Source organism: Bombina bombina, chromosome 2 (assembly GCF_027579735.1).
Source record: "Bombina bombina isolate aBomBom1 chromosome 2, aBomBom1.pri, whole genome shotgun sequence".
NCBI lineage: Eukaryota > Metazoa > Chordata > Amphibia > Anura > Bombinatoridae > Bombina > Bombina bombina.
The window spans coordinates 14,086,849-14,114,487 of NC_069500.1; the positions used below are offsets into that span (position 1 = coordinate 14,086,849).

The window sequence follows — 27,639 nt, forward strand, 5'->3', positions numbered from 1 at the left end:
TTTCACAAGCAATTGTTTGTGCAGCCCCTCCCAGGCATTGGCTGCGCAAGAGGAGACCTGGTCAAACCTCTAAGAGAAAATGAGTCTGGGATTTTGTTTTTGAATCTGAGGTGGTGGAGAGGTTATGCTGCATATTAACCTATGGTTGCAGGGTCACATGACTGAGGCTGCACCTCAAAGTCTTTAACGCAGCATTCCTAACTTGATAAAGATTTTACTCATCTGACACACAGGACATTAGGAGAAGACTAACATTATAAATTGTAATGGTAAATTAGTGTACCCTTCATACAATCCCTATATTTTTTCTAGAAATCGTGATTGAAATATGACCTAGATTACAAGTAATACTCACAAATATTAATGCTACTGTGCACTCGCTCAACAAGCTATTTTATTACTTGAGTGATAGTCTAATTGTCACATAACAGACTGAGGGGGATTCAGTAAAATTATGTTGGATATTGCTCAAGCTCAAAACCAACGGTGCATAAGCCACTGATTATTCACAAGTAGTGTGGTTCTGGGCTAAAAAAAAAAAAAGTGCTAAATATGACAAAGGTATTTTGGATTGGCTCATGCACAACTGGTAATTCACCACTTGTAATCTAAGCACAATGACAGCTCCCTGCTTAATAAAACTATACAACACTTAATAGGTTTGCCTGCATTTAGTTGCATTGGTTACAATACTTAAATATCTATGTATTATACAAGATAGTGTCTTACTCTCTGTACAAGAAAAGATAACACCCTGCGTTGTTCACTCTGCTTCACTTGTGACCTGACCCTTTATGTATCTTACCTGTGGCCGGAAAATTAGTTCCGCATAGAGGTTCTGTGTGTTTGTGGTCATCACAGGCAGTTCTTTAATTTCTGGAATCTTTGCTTCATTATAAACAGTGGTCAGAGCCTAAATGATTACATGACAGAGATCAGTGTTACAGACAAATGTACACAATGTATTCAACACTAGATATTAATACTATTTATCATCAGATATGTGACAGACAGTAGATATTAATACTAATTATCAGTCATGTGACAGACGGTATATATTAATACTAATTATCAGACACATGACTGACAGTAGATATTAATACTAATTATCATATACGTGACAAACAGTAGATATTAATACAAATTATCAGATACGTGACAGACAGTAGATATTAATACTAATTATCAGATACGTGACAGACAGTAGATATTAATACTAATTACCAGATACGTGACAGACCATAGATATTAATACTTATTATCAGACATGACAAACAGTAGATATTATTATTACTAATTATCAGAAACAACAGACAGTAGATGTTAATACTAATTATCAGACACATGACAAAGAGTAGATATTAATACTAATTATCAGACATGTGCAGAGAGTAGTTATTAATACTAACTATCAGACACATGATAGTCATTAGAAATTATATTAATCCAAATTATCAGACACGTAACAGATAGTAGATTTTAATCCTAATTATCAGACACGTGACAGACAGTAGATATTAAAACTAATTATCAGACATAAGACAGACAGTAGATATTAAAACTAATTATCAGACATAAGACAGACAGTAGATATTAATACAAATTATCAGACACATGTGAGAAACAGTACATGTTATAACTAATTATCAAACGCGTGACTATTAGTAGATATTAATACTAATTATCAGACACATGACAGACAGTATATATTAATATTAATTATCAGACAAGTGACAGAAAGTAGATATTAATACTAATTATGAGAAACGACGGAGAGTAGATATTAATACCAATTATCAGACACATGACAAAGAGTAGATATTAATACTAATTATCAGACATGTGCAGAGAGTAGTTATTAATACTAATTATCAGACACATGATAGTCATTAGAAATTATATTAATCCTAATTATCAGACACGTAACAGATAGTAGATTTTAATACTAATTATCAGACACGTGACAGACAGTAGATATTAAAAACTAATTATCAGACATAAGACAGACAGTAGATATTAAAACTAATTATCAGACATAAGACAGACAGTAGATATTAATACAAATTATCAGACACATGTGAGAAACAGTACATGTTATAACTAATTATCAAACGCGTGACTATTAGTAGATATTAATACTAATTATCAGACACATGACAGACAGTATATATTAATATTAATTATCAGACAAGTGACAGAAAGTAGATATTAATACTAATTATCAGACATGACAAACAGTAGATATTATTATTACTAATTATCAGAAACAACAGACAGTAGATGTTAATACTAATTATCAGACATGTGACAGAGATTAGATATAATACTATCAGACAGATGACACACAGTAAATATTAATACTAATTATCAGACACGTGCCACACAGAAGATATTAATACTAATTATCAGACACATGACAGACAGTAGAAATTACACAAATTGTCAGACACACGTGAGAGACAGTACATATTAATACTATTTATGAGACATGTGACAGTTAGTAGATATTGATACTAATTATCAGACACATGACAGACATTATAAATTAATACTTATTCTCAGACATGTGACAGACAGTAGATATTAATACAAATTATCAGACATGTGACAGAAAGTCGATATTAAAACTAATTAGCAGATGTGTGACAGAAAGTTGATATTAATACTAATTAGCAGATGTGTGACAGACCGTAGATATTAATACTAATTATCAGACAAGACAGACAGTAGATATTAATACTTATTATCAGACATGTGACAGACAGTAGATATTAATACTAATTATTAGACACGTGACAGTTAGTAGATTTAAATAATAATTATCAGACATGTGACAGGTAGTAGATATTAATACTAATTATCAGACATGTGACAGAGAGTAGTTATTAGTACTAATTATCAGACACATGAGAGTCATTAGAAATTATATTAATACTAATTATCAGACACGTAACAGATAGAAGATTTTAATACTAATTATCAGACACGTGACAGACAGTAGATATTAAAACTAATTAGACGTAAGACAGAGTGTAGATATTAATACAAATTATCAGACACACGTAAGAAACAGTACATATTAAAACTAATTATCAAACGCGTGACTTTTAGTAGATATTAATACTAATTATCAGACACATGACAGACAGTAGATATCAATACGAATCATCCGATATGTGACAGACAGTAGAAATTAATACTAATAATCAGACACATGACAGACAGTAGATATTAATACTAATTATCAGACGTGACAGACAGTAGATATTAATACTAATTATCAGATACGTGACAGACAGTAGATATTAATACTAATTATCATATACGTGACAGACAGTAGATATTAATACTAATTCTAAGATACGTGACAGACAGTATATATTAATACTAATTATCAGATACGTGATAGACAGTAGATATTAATACTAATTATCAGATACGTGACAGACAGTAGATATTAATACTAATTATCAGACATGTGACAGAGAGTAGATATTAATACTAATTATCAGTTAAGTGAGAGAGAGTAGATATTAATACTAATTATGAGAAACGACGGAGAGTAGTTATTAATACCAATTATCAGACACATGACAAAGAGTAGATAGTAATACTAATTATTAGACATGTGGCAGAGAGTAGTTATTAATACTAATTATCAGACACATGAACAGTCATTAGTTATTATATTAATACTAATTATCAGACATAAGACAGACAGTAGATATTAAAACTAATTATCAGACATAAGACAGACAGTAGATATTAATACAAATTATAAGACACATGTGAGAAACAGTACATGTTAAAACTAATTATCAAACGCGTGACTATTAGTAGATATTAATACTAATTATCAGACACATGACAGACAGTAGATATTTATATTTATTATCAGACAAGTGACAGAAAGTAGATATTAATACTAATTATCAAACATGACAGACAGTAGATATTATTATTACTAATTATCAGAAACAACAGGCAGTAGATGTTAATACTAATTATCAGACATGTGACAGAGAGTAGATATTAATACTAATTATCAGACACAACAGTAGATATTATTACTAATTATCAGAAACAACAGACAGTAGATGTTAATACTAATTATTAGACATATGACAGAGATTAGATATAATACTAACTATCAGACAGATAACACACAGTAAATATTAGTACTAATTATCAGACAAGTGACACACAGTAGAATAATACTAATTATCAGACACATGACAGACAGTAGATATTATTACTAATTATCAGAAACATGACAGACAGTAGAAATTAAACAAATTATCAGACACACGTGAGAGACAGTACATATTAATACTATTTATGAGACATGTGACAGTTAGTAGATATTATTAATACTAATTATCAGACACATGACAGACATTATACATTAATACTAATTCTTAGACATGTGACAGACAGTCGATATTAATACAAATTATCAGACATGTAACAGAAAGTCGATATTAATACTAATTAGCAGAAGTGTGACAGAAAGTTGATATTAATACTAATTAGATGTGTGACAGACCGTAGATATTAATACTAATTATCAGACACGACAGACAGTAGATATTAATACTTATTATCAGACATGTGAAAGACAGTAGATATTAATACTAATTATTAGACATGTGACAGTCAGTAGATTTTAATAATAATTATCAGACATGTGACAGGTAGTAGATATTAATACTAATTATCAGACATGTGACAGAGAGTAGTTATTAATACTAATTATCAGACACATGATAGTCATTAGAAATTATATTAATCCAAATTATCAGACACGTAACAGATATTAATACTAATTATCAGACATGTGACAGAGAGTAGTTATTAATACTAATTATCAGACACATGACACTCATTTGAAATTATATTAATACTAATTATCAGACACGTGACAGTAGATATTAAAACTAATTATCAGACATAAGACAGACAGTAGATATTAATACAAATTATCAGACACACGTGAGAAACAGTACATATTAAAACTAATTATCAAAGGCGTGACTGTTAGTAGATATTAATACTAATTATCAGACATGTGACAGACAGTAGATATTAATACTAATTATCCGATATTTGACAGACAGTAGATATTAATACTAATTATCAGACGTGAGATTCAGTAGATATTAATACTAATTATCAGTTAAGTGACAGAAAGTAGATATTAATACTAATTATCAGACATGTGACAGACAGTAGATATTAATACAAATTATCAGTTAAGTGACAGACAGTAGATATTAATACTAATTATCAGACACGTAACAGATTGTAGATATTAATACCAATTATCAGACACATGACAAAGAGTAGATATTAATACTAATTATCAGACATGTGACAGAGAGTAGTTATTGTTACTAATGTTCAGACACATGACAGTCAGAAATTATATTAATACTAATTTTCAGACACGTAACAGATAGTAGATTTTAATACTAATTATCAGACACATGACAGTCAGTAGATTTTAATAATAATTATCAGACATGTGACAGGTAGTAGATATTAATACTAATTATCAGACATGTGACAGAGAGTAGTTATTAATACTAATTATCAGACACATGACACTCATTTGAAATTATATTAATACTAATTATCAGACACGTGACAGTAGATATTAAAACTAATTATCAGACATAAGACAGACAGTAGATATTAATACAAATTATCAGACACACGTGAGAAACAGTACATATTAAAACTAATTATCAAAGGCGTGACTGTTAGTAGATATTAATACTAATTATCAGACACGTGACAGACAGTAGATATTAATACTAATTATCCGATATTTGACAGACAGTAGATATTAATACTAATTATCAGACATGTGAGATTCAGTAGATATTAATACTAATTATCAGTTAAGTGACAGAAAGTAGATATTAATACTAATTATCAGACACATGACAGACAGTAGAATTACACAAATTGTCAGACACATAACAGACAGTAGATATTAATACTAATTATCAGACATGTGACAGACAGTAGATATTAATACAAATTATCAGTTAAGTGACAGACAGTAGATATTAATACTAATTATAAGAAACCACAGAGAGTATATATTAATACCAATTATCAGACACATGACAAAGAGTAGATATTAATACTAATTATCAGACATGTGACAGAGAGTAGTTATTGTTACTAATGTTCAGACACATGACAGTCAGAAATTATATTAATACTAATTTTCAGACACGTAACAGATAGTAGATTTTAATACTAATTATCAGACACATGACAGTCAGTAGATTTTAATAATAATTATCAGACATGTGACAGGTAGTAGATATTAATACTAATTATCAGACATGTGACAGAGAGTAGTTATTAATACTTATTATCAGACACATGACACTCATTTGAAATTATATTAATACTAATTATCAGACACGTAACAGATAGTAGATTTTAATACTAATTATCAGACACATGACAAAGAGTAGATATTAATACTAATTATCAGACATGTGCAGAGAGTAGTTATTAATACTAACTATCAGACACATGATAGTCATTAGAAATTATATTAATCCAAATTATCAGACACGTAACAGATAGTAGATTTTAATCCTAATTATCAGACACGTGACAGACAGTAGATATTAAAACTAATTATCAGACATAAGACAGACAGTAGATATTAAAACTAATTATCAGACATAAGACAGACAGTAGATATTAATACAAATTATCAGACACATGTGAGAAACAGTACATGTTATAACTAATTATCAAACGCGTGACTATTAGTAGATATTAATACTAATTATCAGACACATGACAGACAGTATATATTAATATTAATTATCAGACAAGTGACAGAAAGTAGATATTAATACTAATTATGAGAAACGACGGAGAGTAGATATTAATACCAATTATCAGACACATGACAAAGAGTAGATATTAATACGAATTATCAGACATGTGCAGAGAGTAGTTATTAATACTAATTATCAGACACATGATAGTCATTAGAAATTATATTAATCCTAATTATCAGACACGTAACAGATAGTAGATTTTAATACTAATTATCAGACACGTGACAGACAGTAGATATTAAAAACTAATTATCAGACATAAGACAGACAGTAGATATTAAAACTAATTATCAGACATAAGACAGACAGTAGATATTAATACAAATTATCAGACACATGTGAGAAACAGTACATGTTATAACTAATTATCAAACGCGTGACTATTAGTAGATATTAATACTAATTATCAGACACATGACAGACAGTATATATTAATATTAATTATCAGACAAGTGACAGAAAGTAGATATTAATACTAATTATCAGACATGACAAACAGTAGATATTATTATTACTAATTATCAGAAACAACAGACAGTAGATGTTAATACTAATTATCAGACATGTGACAGAGATTAGATATAATACTATCAGACAGATGACACACAGTAAATATTAATACTAATTATCAGACACGTGCCACACAGAAGATATTAATACTAATTATCAGACACATGACAGACAGTAGAAATTACACAAATTGTCAGACACACGTGAGAGACAGTACATATTAATACTATTTATGAGACATGTGACAGTTAGTAGATATTGATACTAATTATCAGACACATGACAGACATTATAAATTAATACTTATTCTCAGACATGTGACAGACAGTAGATATTAATACAAATTATCAGACATGTGACAGAAAGTCGATATTAAAACTAATTAGCAGATGTGTGACAGAAAGTTGATATTAATACTAATTAGCAGATGTGTGACAGACCGTAGATATTAATACTAATTATCAGACAAGACAGACAGTAGATATTAATACTTATTATCAGACATGTGACAGACAGTAGATATTAATACTAATTATTAGACACGTGACAGTTAGTAGATTTAAATAATAATTATCAGACATGTGACAGGTAGTAGATATTAATACTAATTATCAGACATGTGACAGAGAGTAGTTATTAGTACTAATTATCAGACACATGAGAGTCATTAGAAATTATATTAATACTAATTATCAGACACGTAACAGATAGAAGATTTTAATACTAATTATCAGACACGTGACAGACAGTAGATATTAAAACTAATTAGACGTAAGACAGAGTGTAGATATTAATACAAATTATCAGACACACGTAAGAAACAGTACATATTAAAACTAATTATCAAACGCGTGACTTTTAGTAGATATTAATACTAATTATCAGACACATGACAGACAGTAGATATCAATACGAATCATCCGATATGTGACAGACAGTAGAAATTAATACTAATAATCAGACACATGACAGACAGTAGATATTAATACTAATTATCAGACGTGACAGACAGTAGATATTAATACTAATTATCAGATACGTGACAGACAGTAGATATTAATACTAATTATCATATACGTGACAGACAGTAGATATTAATACTAATTCTAAGATACGTGACAGACAGTATATATTAATACTAATTATCAGATACGTGATAGACAGTAGATATTAATACTAATTATCAGATACGTGACAGACAGTAGATATTAATACTAATTATCAGACATGTGACAGACAGTAGATATTAATACTAATTATCAGTTAAGTGAGAGAGAGTAGATATTAATACTAATTATGAGAAACGACGGAGAGTAGTTATTAATACCAATTATCAGACACATGACAAAGAGTAGATAGTAATACTAATTATTAGACATGTGGCAGAGAGTAGTTATTAATACTAATTATCAGACACATGAACAGTCATTAGTTATTATATTAATACTAATTATCAGACATAAGACAGACAGTAGATATTAAAACTAATTATCAGACATAAGACAGACAGTAGATATTAATACAAATTATAAGACACATGTGAGAAACAGTACATGTTAAAACTAATTATCAAACGCGTGACTATTAGTAGATATTAATACTAATTATCAGACACATGACAGACAGTAGATATTTATATTTATTATCAGACAAGTGACAGAAAGTAGATATTAATACTAATTATCAAACATGACAGACAGTAGATATTATTATTACTAATTATCAGAAACAACAGGCAGTAGATGTTAATACTAATTATCAGACATGTGACAGAGAGTAGATATTAATACTAATTATCAGACACGACAGTAGATATTATTACTAATTATCAGAAACAACAGACAGTAGATGTTAATACTAATTATTAGACATATGACAGAGATTAGATATAATACTAACTATCAGACAGATAACACACAGTAAATATTAGTACTAATTATCAGACAAGTGACACACAGTAGAATAATACTAATTATCAGACACATGACAGACAGTAGATATTATTACTAATTATCAGAAACATGACAGACAGTAGAAATTAAACAAATTATCAGACACACGTGAGAGACAGTACATATTAATACTATTTATGAGACATGTGACAGTTAGTAGATATTATTAATACTAATTATCAGACACATGACAGACATTATACATTAATACTAATTCTTAGACATGTGACAGACAGTCGATATTAATACAAATTATCAGACATGTAACAGAAAGTCGATATTAATACTAATTAGCAGAAGTGTGACAGAAAGTTGATATTAATACTAATTAGATGTGTGACAGACCGTAGATATTAATACTAATTATCAGACACGACAGACAGTAGATATTAATACTTATTATCAGACATGTGAAAGACAGTAGATATTAATACTAATTATTAGACATGTGACAGTCAGTAGATTTTAATAATAATTATCAGACATGTGACAGGTAGTAGATATTAATACTAATTATCAGACATGTGGCAGAGAGTAGTTATTAATACTAATTATCAGACACATGACAGTCATTAGAAATTATATTAATACTAATTATCAGACACGTAACAGATTGTAGATATTAATACCAATTATCAGACACATGACAAAGAGTAGATATTAATACTAATTATCAGACATGTGACAGAGAGTAGTTATTGTTACTAATTTTCAGACACATGACAGTCAGAAATTATATTAATACTAATTTTCAGACACGTAACAGATAGTAGATTTTAATACTAATTATCAGACACATGACAGTCAGTAGATTTTAATAATAATTATCAGACATGTGACAGGTAGTAGATATTAATACTAATTATCAGACATGTGACAGAGAGTAGTTATTAATACTAATTATCAGACACATGACACTCATTTGAAATTATATTAATACTAATTATCAGACACGTGACAGTAGATATTAAAACTAATTATCAGACATAAGACAGACAGTAGATATTAATACAAATTATCAGACACACGTGAGAAACAGTACATATTAAAACTAATTATCAAAGGCGTGACTGTTAGTAGATATTAATACTAATTATCAGACATGTGACAGACAGTAGATATTAATACTAATTATCCGATATTTGACAGACAGTAGATATTAATACTAATTATCAGACATGTGAGATTCAGTAGATATTAATACTAATTATCAGTTAAGTGACAGAAAGTAGATATTAATACTAATTATCAGACATGTGACAGACAGTAGATATTAATACAAATTATCAGTTAAGTGACAGACAGTAGATATTAATACTAATTATCAGACATGTGACAGACAGTAGATATTAATACTAATTGTCAGTTAAGTGACAGACAGTAGATATTAATACTAATTATAAGAAACCACAGAGAGTATATATTAATACCAATTATCAGACACATGACAAAGAGTAGATATTAATACTAATTATCAGACATGTGACAGAGAGTAGTTATTGTTACTAATGTTCAGACACATGACAGTCAGAAATTATATTAATACTAATTTTCAGACACGTAACAGATAGTAGATTTTAATACTAATTATCAGACACATGACAGTCAGTAGATTTTAATAATAATTATCAGACATGTGACAGGTAGTAGATATTAATACTAATTATCAGACATGTGACAGAGAGTAGTTATTAATACTTATTATCAGACACATGACACTCATTTGAAATTATATTAATACTAATTATCAGACACGTAACAGATAGTAGATTTTAATACTAATTATCAGACACATGACAAAGAGTAGATATTAATACTAATTATCAGACATGTGCAGAGAGTAGTTATTAATACTAACTATCAGACACATGATAGTCATTAGAAATTATATTAATCCAAATTATCAGACACGTAACAGATAGTAGATTTTAATCCTAATTATCAGACACGTGACAGACAGTAGATATTAAAACTAATTATCAGACATAAGACAGACAGTAGATATTAAAACTAATTATCAGACATAAGACAGACAGTAGATATTAATACAAATTATCAGACACATGTGAGAAACAGTACATGTTATAACTAATTATCAAACGCGTGACTATTAGTAGATATTAATACTAATTATCAGACACATGACAGACAGTATATATTAATATTAATTATCAGACAAGTGACAGAAAGTAGATATTAATACTAATTATGAGAAACAACGGAGAGTAGATATTAATACCAATTATCAGACACATGACAAAGAGTAGATATTAATACTAATTATCAGACATGTGCAGAGAGTAGTTATTAATACTAATTATCAGACACATGATAGTCATTAGAAATTATATTAATCCTAATTATCAGACACGTAACAGATAGTAGATTTTAATACTAATTATCAGACACGTGACAGACAGTAGATATTAAAAACTAATTATCAGACATAAGACAGACAGTAGATATTAAAACTAATTATCAGACATAAGACAGACAGTAGATATTAATACAAATTATCAGACACATGTGAGAAACAGTACATGTTATAACTAATTATCAAACGCGTGACTATTAGTAGATATTAATACTAATTATCAGACACATGACAGACAGTATATATTAATATTAATTATCAGACAAGTGACAGAAAGTAGATATTAATACTAATTATCAGACATGACAAACAGTAGATATTATTATTACTAATTATCAGAAACAACAGACAGTAGATGTTAATACTAATTATCAGACATGTGACAGAGATTAGATATAATACTATCAGACAGATGACACACAGTAAATATTAATACTAATTATCAGACACGTGCCACACAGAAGATATTAATACTAATTATCAGACACATGACAGACAGTAGAAATTACACAAATTGTCAGACACACGTGAGAGACAGTACATATTAATACTATTTATGAGACATGTGACAGTTAGTAGATATTGATACTAATTATCAGACACATGACAGACATTATAAATTAATACTTATTCTCAGACATGTGACAGACAGTAGATATTAATACAAATTATCAGACATGTGACAGAAAGTCGATATTAAAACTAATTAGCAGATGTGTGACAGAAAGTTGATATTAATACTAATTAGCAGATGTGTGACAGACCGTAGATATTAATACTAATTATCAGACAAGACAGACAGTAGATATTAATACTTATTATCAGACATGTGACAGACAGTAGATATTAATACTAATTATTAGACACGTGACAGTTAGTAGATTTAAATAATAATTATCAGACATGTGACAGGTAGTAGATATTAATACTAATTATCAGACATGTGACAGAGAGTAGTTATTAGTACTAATTATCAGACACATGAGAGTCATTAGAAATTATATTAATACTAATTATCAGACACGTAACAGATAGAAGATTTTAATACTAATTATCAGACACGTGACAGACAGTAGATATTAAAACTAATTAGACGTAAGACAGAGTGTAGATATTAATACAAATTATCAGACACACGTAAGAAACAGTACATATTAAAACTAATTATCAAACGCGTGACTTTTAGTAGATATTAATACTAATTATCAGACACATGACAGACAGTAGATATCAATACGAATCATCCGATATGTGACAGACAGTAGAAATTAATACTAATAATCAGACACATGACAGACAGTAGATATTAATACTAATTATCAGACGTGACAGACAGTAGATATTAATACTAATTATCAGATACGTGACAGACAGTAGATATTAATACTAATTATCATATACGTGACAGACAGTAGATATTAATACTAATTCTAAGATACGTGACAGACAGTATATATTAATACTAATTATCAGATACGTGATAGACAGTAGATATTAATACTAATTATCAGATACGTGACAGACAGTAGATATTAATACTAATTATCAGACATGTGACAGACAGTAGATATTAATACTAATTATCAGTTAAGTGAGAGAGAGTAGATATTAATACTAATTATGAGAAACGACGGAGAGTAGTTATTAATACCAATTATCAGACACATGACAAAGAGTAGATAGTAATACTAATTATTAGACATGTGGCAGAGAGTAGTTATTAATACTAATTATCAGACACATGAACAGTCATTAGTTATTATATTAATACTAATTATCAGACATAAGACAGACAGTAGATATTAAAACTAATTATCAGACATAAGACAGACAGTAGATATTAATACAAATTATAAGACACATGTGAGAAACAGTACATGTTAAAACTAATTATCAAACGCGTGACTATTAGTAGATATTAATACTAATTATCAGACACATGACAGACAGTAGATATTTATATTTATTATCAGACAAGTGACAGAAAGTAGATATTAATACTAATTATCAAACATGACAGACAGTAGATATTATTATTACTAATTATCAGAAACAACAGGCAGTAGATGTTAATACTAATTATCAGACATGTGACAGAGAGTAGATATTAATACTAATTATCAGACACGACAGTAGATATTATTACTAATTATCAGAAACAACAGACAGTAGATGTTAATACTAATTATTAGACATATGACAGAGATTAGATATAATACTAACTATCAGACAGATAACACACAGTAAATATTAGTACTAATTATCAGACAAGTGACACACAGTAGAATAATACTAATTATCAGACACATGACAGACAGTAGATATTATTACTAATTATCAGAAACATGACAGACAGTAGAAATTAAACAAATTATCAGACACACGTGAGAGACAGTACATATTAATACTATTTATGAGACATGTGACAGTTAGTAGATATTATTAATACTAATTATCAGACACATGACAGACATTATACATTAATACTAATTCTTAGACATGTGACAGACAGTCGATATTAATACAAATTATCAGACATGTAACAGAAAGTCGATATTAATACTAATTAGCAGAAGTGTGACAGAAAGTTGATATTAATACTAATTAGATGTGTGACAGACCGTAGATATTAATACTAATTATCAGACACGACAGACAGTAGATATTAATACTTATTATCAGACATGTGAAAGACAGTAGATATTAATACTAATTATTAGACATGTGACAGTCAGTAGATTTTAATAATAATTATCAGACATGTGACAGGTAGTAGATATTAATACTAATTATCAGACATGTGGCAGAGAGTAGTTATTAATACTAATTATCAGACACATGACAGTCATTAGAAATTATATTAATACTAATTATCAGACACGTAACAGATTGTAGATATTAATACCAATTATCAGACACATGACAAAGAGTAGATATTAATACTAATTATCAGACATGTGACAGAGAGTAGTTATTGTTACTAATTTTCAGACACATGACAGTCAGAAATTATATTAATACTAATTTTCAGACACGTAACAGATAGTAGATTTTAATACTAATTATCAGACACATGACAGTCAGTAGATTTTAATAATAATTATCAGACATGTGACAGGTAGTAGATGTTAATACTAATTATCAGACATGTGACAGAGAGTAGTTATTAATACTAATTATCAGACACATGACACTCATTTGAAATTATATTAATACTAATTATCAGACACGTGACAGTAGATATTAAAACTAATTATCAGACATAAGACAGACAGTAGATATTAATACAAATTATCAGACACACGTGAGAAACAGTACATATTAAAACTAATTATCAAAGGCGTGACTGTTAGTAGATATTAATACTAATTATCAGACATGTGACAGACAGTAGATATTAATACTAATTATCCGATATTTGACAGACAGTAGATATTAATACTAATTATCAGACATGTGAGATTCAGTAGATATTAATACTAATTATCAGTTAAGTGACAGAAAGTAGATATTAATACTAATTATCAGACATGTGACAGACAGTAGATATTAATACAAATTATCAGTTAAGTGACAGACAGTAGATATTAATACTAATTATCAGACATGTGACAGACAGTAGATATTAATACTAATTGTCAGTTAAGTGACAGACAGTAGATATTAATACTAATTATAAGAAACCACAGAGAGTATATATTAATACCAATTATCAGACACATGACAAAGAGTAGATATTAATACTAATTATCAGACATGTGACAGAGAGTAGTTATTGTTACTAATGTTCAGACACATGACAGTCAGAAATTATATTAATACTAATTTTCAGACACGTAACAGATAGTAGATTTTAATACTAATTATCAGACACATGACAGTCAGTAGATTTTAATAATAATTATCAGACATGTGACAGGTAGTAGATATTAATACTAATTATCAGACATGTGACAGAGAGTAGTTATTAATACTTATTATCAGACACATGACACTCATTTGAAATTATATTAATACTAATTATCAGACACGTAACAGATAGTAGATTTTAATACTAATTATCAGACACATGACAAAGAGTAGATATTAATACTAATTATCAGACATGTGCAGAGAGTAGTTATTAATACTAACTATCAGACACATGATAGTCATTAGAAATTATATTAATCCAAATTATCAGACACGTAACAGATAGTAGATTTTAATCCTAATTATCAGACACATGACAGACAGTAGATATTAAAACTAATTATCAGACATAAGACAGACAGTAGATATTAAAACTAATTATCAGACATAAGACAGACAGTAGATATTAATACAAATTATCAGACACATGTGAGAAACAGTACATGTTATAACTAATTATCAAACGCGTGACTATTAGTAGATATTAATACTAATTATCAGACACATGACAGACAGTATATATTAATATTAATTATCAGACAAGTGACAGAAAGTAGATATTAATACTAATTATGAGAAACGACGGAGAGTAGATATTAATACCAATTATCAGACACATGACAAAGAGTAGATATTAATACTAATTATCAGACATGTGCAGAGAGTAGTTATTAATACTAATTATCAGACACATGATAGTCATTAGAAATTATATTAATCCTAATTATCAGACACGTAACAGATAGTAGATTTTAATACTAATTATCAGACACGTGACAGACAGTAGATATTAAAAACTAATTATCAGACATAAGACAGACAGTAGATATTAAAACTAATTATCAGACATAAGACAGACAGTAGATATTAATACAAATTATCAGACACATGTGAGAAACAGTACATGTTATAACTAATTATCAAACGCGTGACTATTAGTAGATATTAATACTAATTATCAGACACATGACAGACAGTATATATTAATATTAATTATCAGACAAGTGACAGAAAGTAGATATTAATACTAATTATCAGACATGACAAACAGTAGATATTATTATTACTAATTATCAGAAACAACAGACAGTAGATGTTAATACTAATTATCAGACATGTGACAGAGATTAGATATAATACTATCAGACAGATGACACACAGTAAATATTAATACTAATTATCAGACACGTGCCACACAGAAGATATTAATACTAATTATCAGACACATGACAGACAGTAGAAATTACACAAATTGTCAGACACACGTGAGAGACAGTACATATTAATACTATTTATGAGACATGTGACAGTTAGTAGATATTGATACTAATTATCAGACACATGACAGACATTATAAATTAATACTTATTCTCAGACATGTGACAGACAGTAGATATTAATACAAATTATCAGACATGTGACAGAAAGTCGATATTAAAACTAATTAGCAGATGTGTGACAGAAAGTTGATATTAATACTAATTAGCAGATGTGTGACAGACCGTAGATATTAATACTAATTATCAGACAAGACAGACAGTAGATATTAATACTTATTATCAGACATGTGACAGACAGTAGATATTAATACTAATTATTAGACACGTGACAGTTAGTAGATTTAAATAATAATTATCAGACATGTGACAGGTAGTAGATATTAATACTAATTATCAGACATGTGACAGAGAGTAGTTATTAGTACTAATTATCAGACACATGAGAGTCATTAGAAATTATATTAATACTAATTATCAGACACGTAACAGATAGAAGATTTTAATACTAATTATCAGACACGTGACAGACAGTAGATATTAAAACTAATTAGACGTAAGACAGAGTGTAGATATTAATACAAATTATCAGACACACGTAAGAAACAGTACATATTAAAACTAATTATCAAACACGTGACTTTTAGTAGATATTAATACTAATTATCAGACACATGACAGACAGTAGATATCAATACGAATCATCCGATATGTGACAGACAGTAGAAATTAATACTAATAATCAGACACATGACAGACAGTAGATATTAATACTAATTATCAGACGTGACAGACAGTAGATATTAATACTAATTATCAGATACGTGACAGACAGTAGATATTAATACTAATTATCATATACGTGACAGACAGTAGATATTAATACTAATTCTAAGATACGTGACAGACAGTATATATTAATACTAATTATCAGATATGTGATAGACAGTAGATATTAATACTAATTATCAGATACGTGACAGACAGTAGATATTAATACTAATTATCAGACATGTGACAGACAGTAGATATTAATACTAATTATCAGTTAAGTGAGAGAGAGTAGATATTAATACTAATTATGAGAAACGACGGAGAGTAGTTATTAATACCAATTATCAGACACATGACAAAGAGTAGATAGTAATACTAATTATTAGACATGTGGCAGAGAGTAGTTATTAATACTAATTATCAGACACATGAACAGTCATTAGTTATTATATTAATACTAATTATCAGACATAAGACAGACAGTAGATATTAAAACTAATTATCAGACATAAGACAGACAGTAGATATTAATACAAATTATAAGACACATGTGAGAAACAGTACATGTTAAAACTAATTATCAAACGCGTGACTATTAGTAGATATTAATACTAATTATCAGACACATGACAGACAGTAGATATTTATATTTATTATCAGACAAGTGACAGAAAGTAGATATTAATACTAATTATCAAACATGACAGACAGTAGATATTATTATTACTAATTATCAGAAACAACAGGCAGTAGATGTTAATACTAATTATCAGACATGTGACAGAGAGTAGATATTAATACTAATTATCAGACACGACAGTAGATATTATTACTAATTATCAGAAACAACAGACAGTAGATGTTAATACTAATTATTAGACATATGACAGAGATTAGATATAATACTAACTATCAGACAGATAACACACAGTAAATATTAGTACTAATTATCAGACAAGTGACACACAGTAGAATAATACTAATTATCAGACACATGACAGACAGTAGATATTATTACTAATTATCAGAAACATGACAGACAGTAGAAATTAAACAAATTATCAGACACACGTGAGAGACAGTACATATTAATACTATTTATGAGACATGTGACAGTTAGTAGATATTATTAATACTAATTATCAGACACATGACAGACATTATACATTAATACTAATTCTTAGACATGTGACAGACAGTCGATATTAATACAAATTATCAGACATGTAACAGAAAGTCGATATTAATACTAATTAGCAGAAGTGTGACAGAAAGTTGATATTAATACTAATTAGATGTGTGACAGACCGTAGATATTAATACTAATTATCAGACACGACAGACAGTAGATATTAATACTTATTATCAGACATGTGAAAGACAGTAGATATTAATACTAATTATTAGACATGTGACAGTCAGTAGATTTTAATAATAATTATCAGACATGTGACAGGTAGTAGATATTAATACTAATTATCAGACATGTGGCAGAGAGTAGTTATTAATACTAATTATCAGACACATGACAGTCATTAGAAATTATATTAATACTAATTATCAGACACGTAACAGATTGTAGATATTAATACCAATTATCAGACACATGACAAAGAGTAGATATTAATACTAATTATCAGACATGTGACAGAGAGTAGTTATTGTTACTAATTTTCAGACACATGACAGTCAGAAATTATATTAATACTAATTTTCAGACACGTAACAGATAGTAGATTTTAATACTAATTATCAGACACATGACAGTCAGTAGATTTTAATAATAATTATCAGACATGTGACAGACAGTAGATATTAATACTAATTATCAGACATGTGACAGAGAGTAGTTATTAATACTAATTATCAGACACATGACACTCATTTGAAATTATATTAATACTAATTATCAGACACGTGACAGTAGATATTAAAACTAATTATCAGACATAAGACAGACAGTAGATATTAATACAAATTATCAGACACACGTGAGAAACAGTACATATTAAAACTAATTATCAAAGGCGTGACTGTTAGTAGATATTAATACTAATTATCAGACATGTGACAGACAGTAGATATTAATACTAATTATCCGATATTTGACAGACAGTAGATATTAATACTAATTATCAGACATGTGAGATTCAGTAGATATTAATACTAATTATCAGTTAAGTGACAGAAAGTAGATATTAATACTAATTATCAGACATGTGACAGACAGTAGATATTAATACAAATTATCAGTTAAGTGACAGACAGTAGATATTAATACTAATTATCAGACATGTGACAGACAGTAGATATTAATACTAATTGTCAGTTAAGTGACAGACAGTAGATATTAATACTAATTATAAGAAACCACAGAGAGTATATATTAATACCAATTATCAGACACATGACAAAGAGTAGATATTAATACTAATTATCAGACATGTGACAGAGAGTAGTTATTGTTACTAATGTTCAGACACATGACAGTCAGAAATTATATTAATACTAATTTTCAGACACGTAACAGATAGTAGATTTTAATACTAATTATCAGACACATGACAGTCAGTAGATTTTAATAATAATTATCAGACATGTGACAGGTAGTAGATATTAATACTAATTATCAGACATGTGACAGAGAGTAGTTATTAATACTTATTATCAGACACATGACACTCATTTGAAATTATATTAATACTAATTATCAGACACGTAACAGATAGTAGATTTTAATACTAATTATCAGACACATGACAAAGAGTAGATATTAATACTAATTATCAGACATGTGCAGAGAGTAGTTATTAATACTAACTATCAGACACATGATAGTCATTAGAAATTATATTAATCCAAATTATCAGACACGTAACAGATAGTAGATTTTAATCCTAATTATCAGACACGTGACAGACAGTAGATATTAAAACTAATTATCAGACATAAGACAGACAGTAGATATTAAAACTAATTATCAGACATAAGACAGACAGTAGATATTAATACAAATTATCAGACACATGTGAGAAACAGTACATGTTATAACTAATTATCAAACGCGTGACTATTAGTAGATATTAATACTAATTATCAGACACATGACAGACAGTATATATTAATATTAATTATCAGACAAGTGACAGAAAGTAGATATTAATACTAATTATGAGAAACGACGGAGAGTAGATATTAATACCAATTATCAGACACATGACAAAGAGTAGATATTAATACTAATTATCAGACATGTGCAGAGAGTAGTTATTAATACTAATTATCAGACACATGATAGTCATTAGAAATTATATTAATCCTAATTATCAGACACGTAACAGATAGTAGATTTTAATACTAATTATCAGACACGTGACAGACAGTAGATATTAAAAACTAATTATCAGACATAAGACAGACAGTAGATATTAAAACTAATTATCAGACATAAGACAGACAGTAGATATTAATACAAATTATCAGACACATGTGAGAAACAGTACATGTTATAACTAATTATCAAACGCGTGACTATTAGTAGATATTAATACTAATTATCAGACACATGACAGACAGTATATATTAATATTAATTATCAGACAAGTGACAGAAAGTAGATATTAATACTAATTATCAGACATGACAAACAGTAGATATTATTATTACTAATTATCAGAAACAACAGACAGTAGATGTTAATACTAATTATCAGACATGTGACAGAGAGTAGTTATTAATACTTATTATCAGACACATGACACTCATTTGAAATTATATTAATACTAATTATCAGACACGTAACAGATAGTAGATTTTAATACTAATTATCAGACACATGTGAGAAACAGTACATGTTATAACTAATTATCAAACGCGTGACTATTAGTAGATATTAATACTAATTATCAGACACATGACAGACAGTATATATTAATATTAATTATCAGACAAGTGACAGAAAGTAGATATTAATACTAATTATCAGACATGACAAACAGTAGATATTATTATTACTAATTATCAGAAACAACAGACAGTAGATGTTAATACTAATTATCAGACATGTGACAGAGATTAGATATAATACTATCAGACAGATGACACACAGTAAATATTAATACTAATTATCAGACACGTGCCACACAGAAGATATTAATACTAATTATCAGACACATGACAGACAGTAGAAATTACACAAATTGTCAGACACACGTGAGAGACAGTACATATTAATACTATTTATGAGACATGTGACAGTTAGTAGATATTGATACTAATTATCAGACACATGACAGACATTATAAATTAATACTTATTCTCAGACATGTGACAGACAGTAGATATTAATACAAATTATCAGACATGTGACAGAAAGTCGATATTAAAACTAATTAGCAGATGTGTGACAGAAAGTTGATATTAATACTAATTAGCAGATGTGTGACAGACCGTAGATATTAATACTAATTATCAGACAAGACAGACAGTAGATATTAATACTTATTATCAGACATGTGACAGACAGTAGATATTAATACTAATTATTAGACACGTGACAGTTAGTAGATTTAAATAATAATTATCAGACATGTGACAGGTAGTAGATATTAATACTAATTATCAGACATGTGACAGAGAGTAGTTATTAGTACTAATTATCAGACACATGAGAGTCATTAGAAATTATATTAATACTAATTATCAGACACGTAACAGATAGAAGATTTTAATACTAATTATCAGACACGTGACAGACAGTAGATATTAAAACTAATTAGACGTAAGACAGAGTGTAGATATTAATACAAATTATCAGACACACGTAAGAAACAGTACATATTAAAACTAATTATCAAACGCGTGACTTTTAGTAGATATTAATACTAATTATCAGACACATGACAGACAGTAGATATCAATACGAATCATCCGATATGTGACAGACAGTAGAAATTAATACTAATAATCAGACACATGACAGACAGTAGATATTAATACTAATTATCAGACGTGACAGACAGTAGATATTAATACTAATTATCAGATACGTGACAGACAGTAGATATTAATACTAATTATCATATACGTGACAGACAGTAGATATTAATACTAATTCTAAGATACGTGACAGACAGTATATATTAATACTAATTATCAGATACGTGATAGACAGTAGATATTAATACTAATTATCAGATACGTGACAGACAGTAGATATTAATACTAATTATCAGACATGTGACAGACAGTAGATATTAATACTAATTATCAGTTAAGTGAGAGAGAGTAGATATTAATACTAATTATGAGAAACGACGGAGAGTAGTTATTAATACCAATTATCAGACACATGACAAAGAGTAGATAGTAATACTAATTATTAGACATGTGGCAGAGAGTAGTTATTAATACTAATTATCAGACACATGAACAGTCATTAGTTATTATATTAATACTAATTATCAGACATAAGACAGACAGTAGATATTAAAACTAATTATCAGACATAAGACAGACAGTAGATATTAATACAAATTATAAGACACATGTGAGAAACAGTACATGTTAAAACTAATTATCAAACGCGTGACTATTAGTAGATATTAATACTAATTATCAGACACATGACAGACAGTAGATATTTATATTTATTATCAGACAAGTGACAGAAAGTAGATATTAATACTAATTATCAAACATGACAGACAGTAGATATTATTATTACTAATTATCAGAAACAACAGGCAGTAGATGTTAATACTAATTATCAGACATGTGACAGAGAGTAGATATTAATACTAATTATCAGACACGACAGTAGATATTATTACTAATTATCAGAAACAACAGACAGTAGATGTTAATACTAATTATTAGACATATGACAGAGATTAGATATAATACTAACTATCAGACAGATAACACACAGTAAATATTAGTACTAATTATCAGACAAGTGACACACAGTAGAATAATACTAATTATCAGACACATGACAGACAGTAGATATTATTACTAATTATCAGAAACATGACAGACAGTAGAAATTAAACAAATTATCAGACACACGTGAGAGACAGTACATATTAATACTATTTATGAGACATGTGACAGTTAGTAGATATTATTAATACTAATTATCAGACACATGACAGACATTATACATTAATACTAATTCTTAGACATGTGACAGACAGTCGATATTAATACAAATTATCAGACATGTAACAGAAAGTCGATATTAATACTAATTAGCAGAAGTGTGACAGAAAGTTGATATTAATACTAATTAGATGTGTGACAGACCGTAGATATTAATACTAATTATCAGACACGACAGACAGTAGATATTAATACTTATTATCAGACATGTGAAAGACAGTAGATATTAATACTAATTATTAGACATGTGACAGTCAGTAGATTTTAATAATAATTATCAGACATGTGACAGGTAGTAGATATTAATACTAATTATCAGACATGTGGCAGAGAGTAGTTATTAATACTAATTATCAGACACATGACAGTCATTAGAAATTATATTAATACTAATTATCAGACACGTAACAGATTGTAGATATTAATACCAATTATCAGACACATGACAAAGAGTAGATATTAATACTAATTATCAGACATGTGACAGAGAGTAGTTATTGTTACTAATGTTCAGACACATGACAGTCAGAAATTATATTAATACTAATTTTCAGACACGTAACAGATAGTAGATTTTAATACTAATTATCAGACACATGACAGTCAGTAGATTTTAATAATAATTATCAGACATGTGACAGGTAGTAGATATTAATACTAATTATCAGACATGTGACAGAGAGTAGTTATTAATACTAATTATCAGACACATGACACTCATTTGAAATTATATTAATACTAATTATCAGACACGTGACAGTAGATATTAAAACTAATTATCAGACATAAGACAGACAGTAGATATTAATACAAATTATCAGACACACGTGAGAAACAGTACATATTAAAACTAATTATCAAAGGCGTGACTGTTAGTAGATATTAATACTAATTATCAGACATGTGACAGACAGTAGATATTAATACTAATTATCCGATATTTGACAGACAGTAGATATTAATACTAATTATCAGACATGTGAGATTCAGTAGATATTAATACTAATTATCAGTTAAGTGACAGAAAGTAGATATTAATACTAATTATCAGACATGTGACAGACAGTAGATATTAATACAAATTATCAGTTAAGTGACAGACAGTAGATATTAATACTAATTATCAGACATGTGACAGACAGTAGATATTAATACTAATTGTCAGTTAAGTGACAGACAGTAGATATTAATACTAATTATAAGAAACCACAGAGAGTATATATTAATACCAATTATCAGACACATGACAAAGAGTAGATATTAATACTAATTATCAGACATGTGACAGAGAGTAGTTATTGTTACTAATGTTCAGACACATGACAGTCAGAAATTATATTAATACTAATTTTCAGACACGTAACAGATAGTAGATTTTAATACTAATTATCAGACACATGACAGTCAGTAGATTTTAATAATAATTATCAGACATGTGACAGGTAGTAGATATTAATACTAATTATCAGACATGTGACAGAGAGTAGTTATTAATACTTATTATCAGACACATGACACTCATTTGAAATTATATTAATACTAATTATCAGACACGTAACAGATAGTAGATTTTAATACTAATTATCAGACACATGACAAAGAGTAGATATTAATACTAATTATCAGACATGTGCAGAGAGTAGTTATTAATACTAACTATCAGACACATGATAGTCATTAGAAATTATATTAATCCAAATTATCAGACACGTAACAGATAGTAGATTTTAATCCTAATTATCAGACACGTGACAGACAGTAGATATTAAAACTAATTATCAGACATAAGACAGACAGTAGATATTAAAACTAATTATCAGACATAAGACAGACAGTAGATATTAATACAAATTATCAGACACATGTGAGAAACAGTACATGTTATAACTAATTATCAAACGCGTGACTATTAGTAGATATTAATACTAATTATCAGACACATGACAGACAGTATATATTAATATTAATTATCAGACAAGTGACAGAAAGTAGATATTAATACTAATTATGAGAAACGACGGAGAGTAGATATTAATACCAATTATCAGACACATGACAAAGAGTAGATATTAATACTAATTATCAGACATGTGCAGAGAGTAGTTATTAATACTAATTATCAGACACATGATAGTCATTAGAAATTATATTAATCCTAATTATCAGACACGTAACAGATAGTAGATTTTAATACTAATTATCAGACACGTGACAGACAGTAGATATTAAAAACTAATTATCAGACATAAGACAGACAGTAGATATTAAAACTAATTATCAGACATAAGACAGACAGTAGATATTAATACAAATTATCAGACACATGTGAGAAACAGTACATGTTATAACTAATTATCAAACGCGTGACTATTAGTAGATATTAATACTAATTATCAGACACATGACAGACAGTATATATTAATATTAATTATCAGACAAGTGACAGAAAGTAGATATTAATACTAATTATCAGACATGACAAACAGTAGATATTATTATTACTAATTATCAGAAACAACAGACAGTAGATGTTAATACTAATTATCAGACATGTGACAGAGATTAGATATAATACTATCAGACAGATGACACACAGTAAATATTAATACTAATTATCAGACACGTGCCACACAGAAGATATTAATACTAATTATCAGACACATGACAGACAGTAGAAATTACACAAATTGTCAGACACACGTGAGAGACAGTACATATTAATACTATTTATGAGACATGTGACAGTTAGTAGATATTGATACTAATTATCAGACACATGACAGACATTATAAATTAATACTTATTCTCAGACATGTGACAGACAGTAGATATTAATACAAATTATCAGACATGTGACAGAAAGTCGATATTAAAACTAATTAGCAGATGTGTGACAGAAAGTTGATATTAATACTAATTAGCAGATGTGTGACAGACCGTAGATATTAATACTAATTATCAGACAAGACAGACAGTAGATATTAATACTTATTATCAGACATGTGACAGACAGTAGATATTAATACTAATTATTAGACACGTGACAGTTAGTAGATTTAAATAATAATTATCAGACATGTGACAGGTAGTAGATATTAATACTAATTATCAGACATGTGACAGAGAGTAGTTATTAGTACTAATTATCAGACACATGAGAGTCATTAGAAATTATATTAATACTAATTATCAGACACGTAACAGATAGAAGATTTTAATACTAATTATCAGACACGTGACAGACAGTAGATATTAAAACTAATTAGACGTAAGACAGAGTGTAGATATTAATACAAATTATCAGACACACGTAAGAAACAGTACATATTAAAACTAATTATCAAACGCGTGACTTTTAGTAGATATTAATACTAATTATCAGACACATGACAGACAGTAGATATCAATACGAATCATCCGATATGTGACAGACAGTAGAAATTAATACTAATAATCAGACACATGACAGACAGTAGATATTAATACTAATTATCAGACGTGACAGACAGTAGATATTAATACTAATTATCAGATACGTGACAGACAGTAGATATTAATACTAATTATCATATACGTGACAGACAGTAGATATTAATACTAATTCTAAGATACGTGACAGACAGTATATATTAATACTAATTATCAGATACGTGATAGACAGTAGATATTAATACTAATTATCAGATACGTGACAGACAGTAGATATTAATACTAATTATCAGACATGTGACAGACAGTAGATATTAATACTAATTATCAGTTAAGTGAGAGAGAGTAGATATTAATACTAATTATGAGAAACG

At 28.2% G+C, this 27,639-nt stretch overlaps 1 protein-coding gene across 1 annotated transcript in view; it reads right to left on the bottom strand.

The window, feature by feature from the left end:
- Nucleotides 1-474: 474 nt before the first annotated feature.
- Nucleotides 475-27,639, bottom strand: part of LOC128646842 (uncharacterized protein DDB_G0290685-like) — a 327,554-nt gene continuing 300,389 nt past the window's right edge. The window contains exons 9-10 of the mRNA XM_053699642.1: nucleotides 806-913; nucleotides 475-528 (exon numbers count right to left, since the gene is read on the bottom strand). Coding sequence (XP_053555617.1) covers nucleotides 475-528; nucleotides 806-913 — 162 coding nt within the window. The remainder of the gene's footprint in view (nucleotides 529-805; nucleotides 914-27,639) is intronic.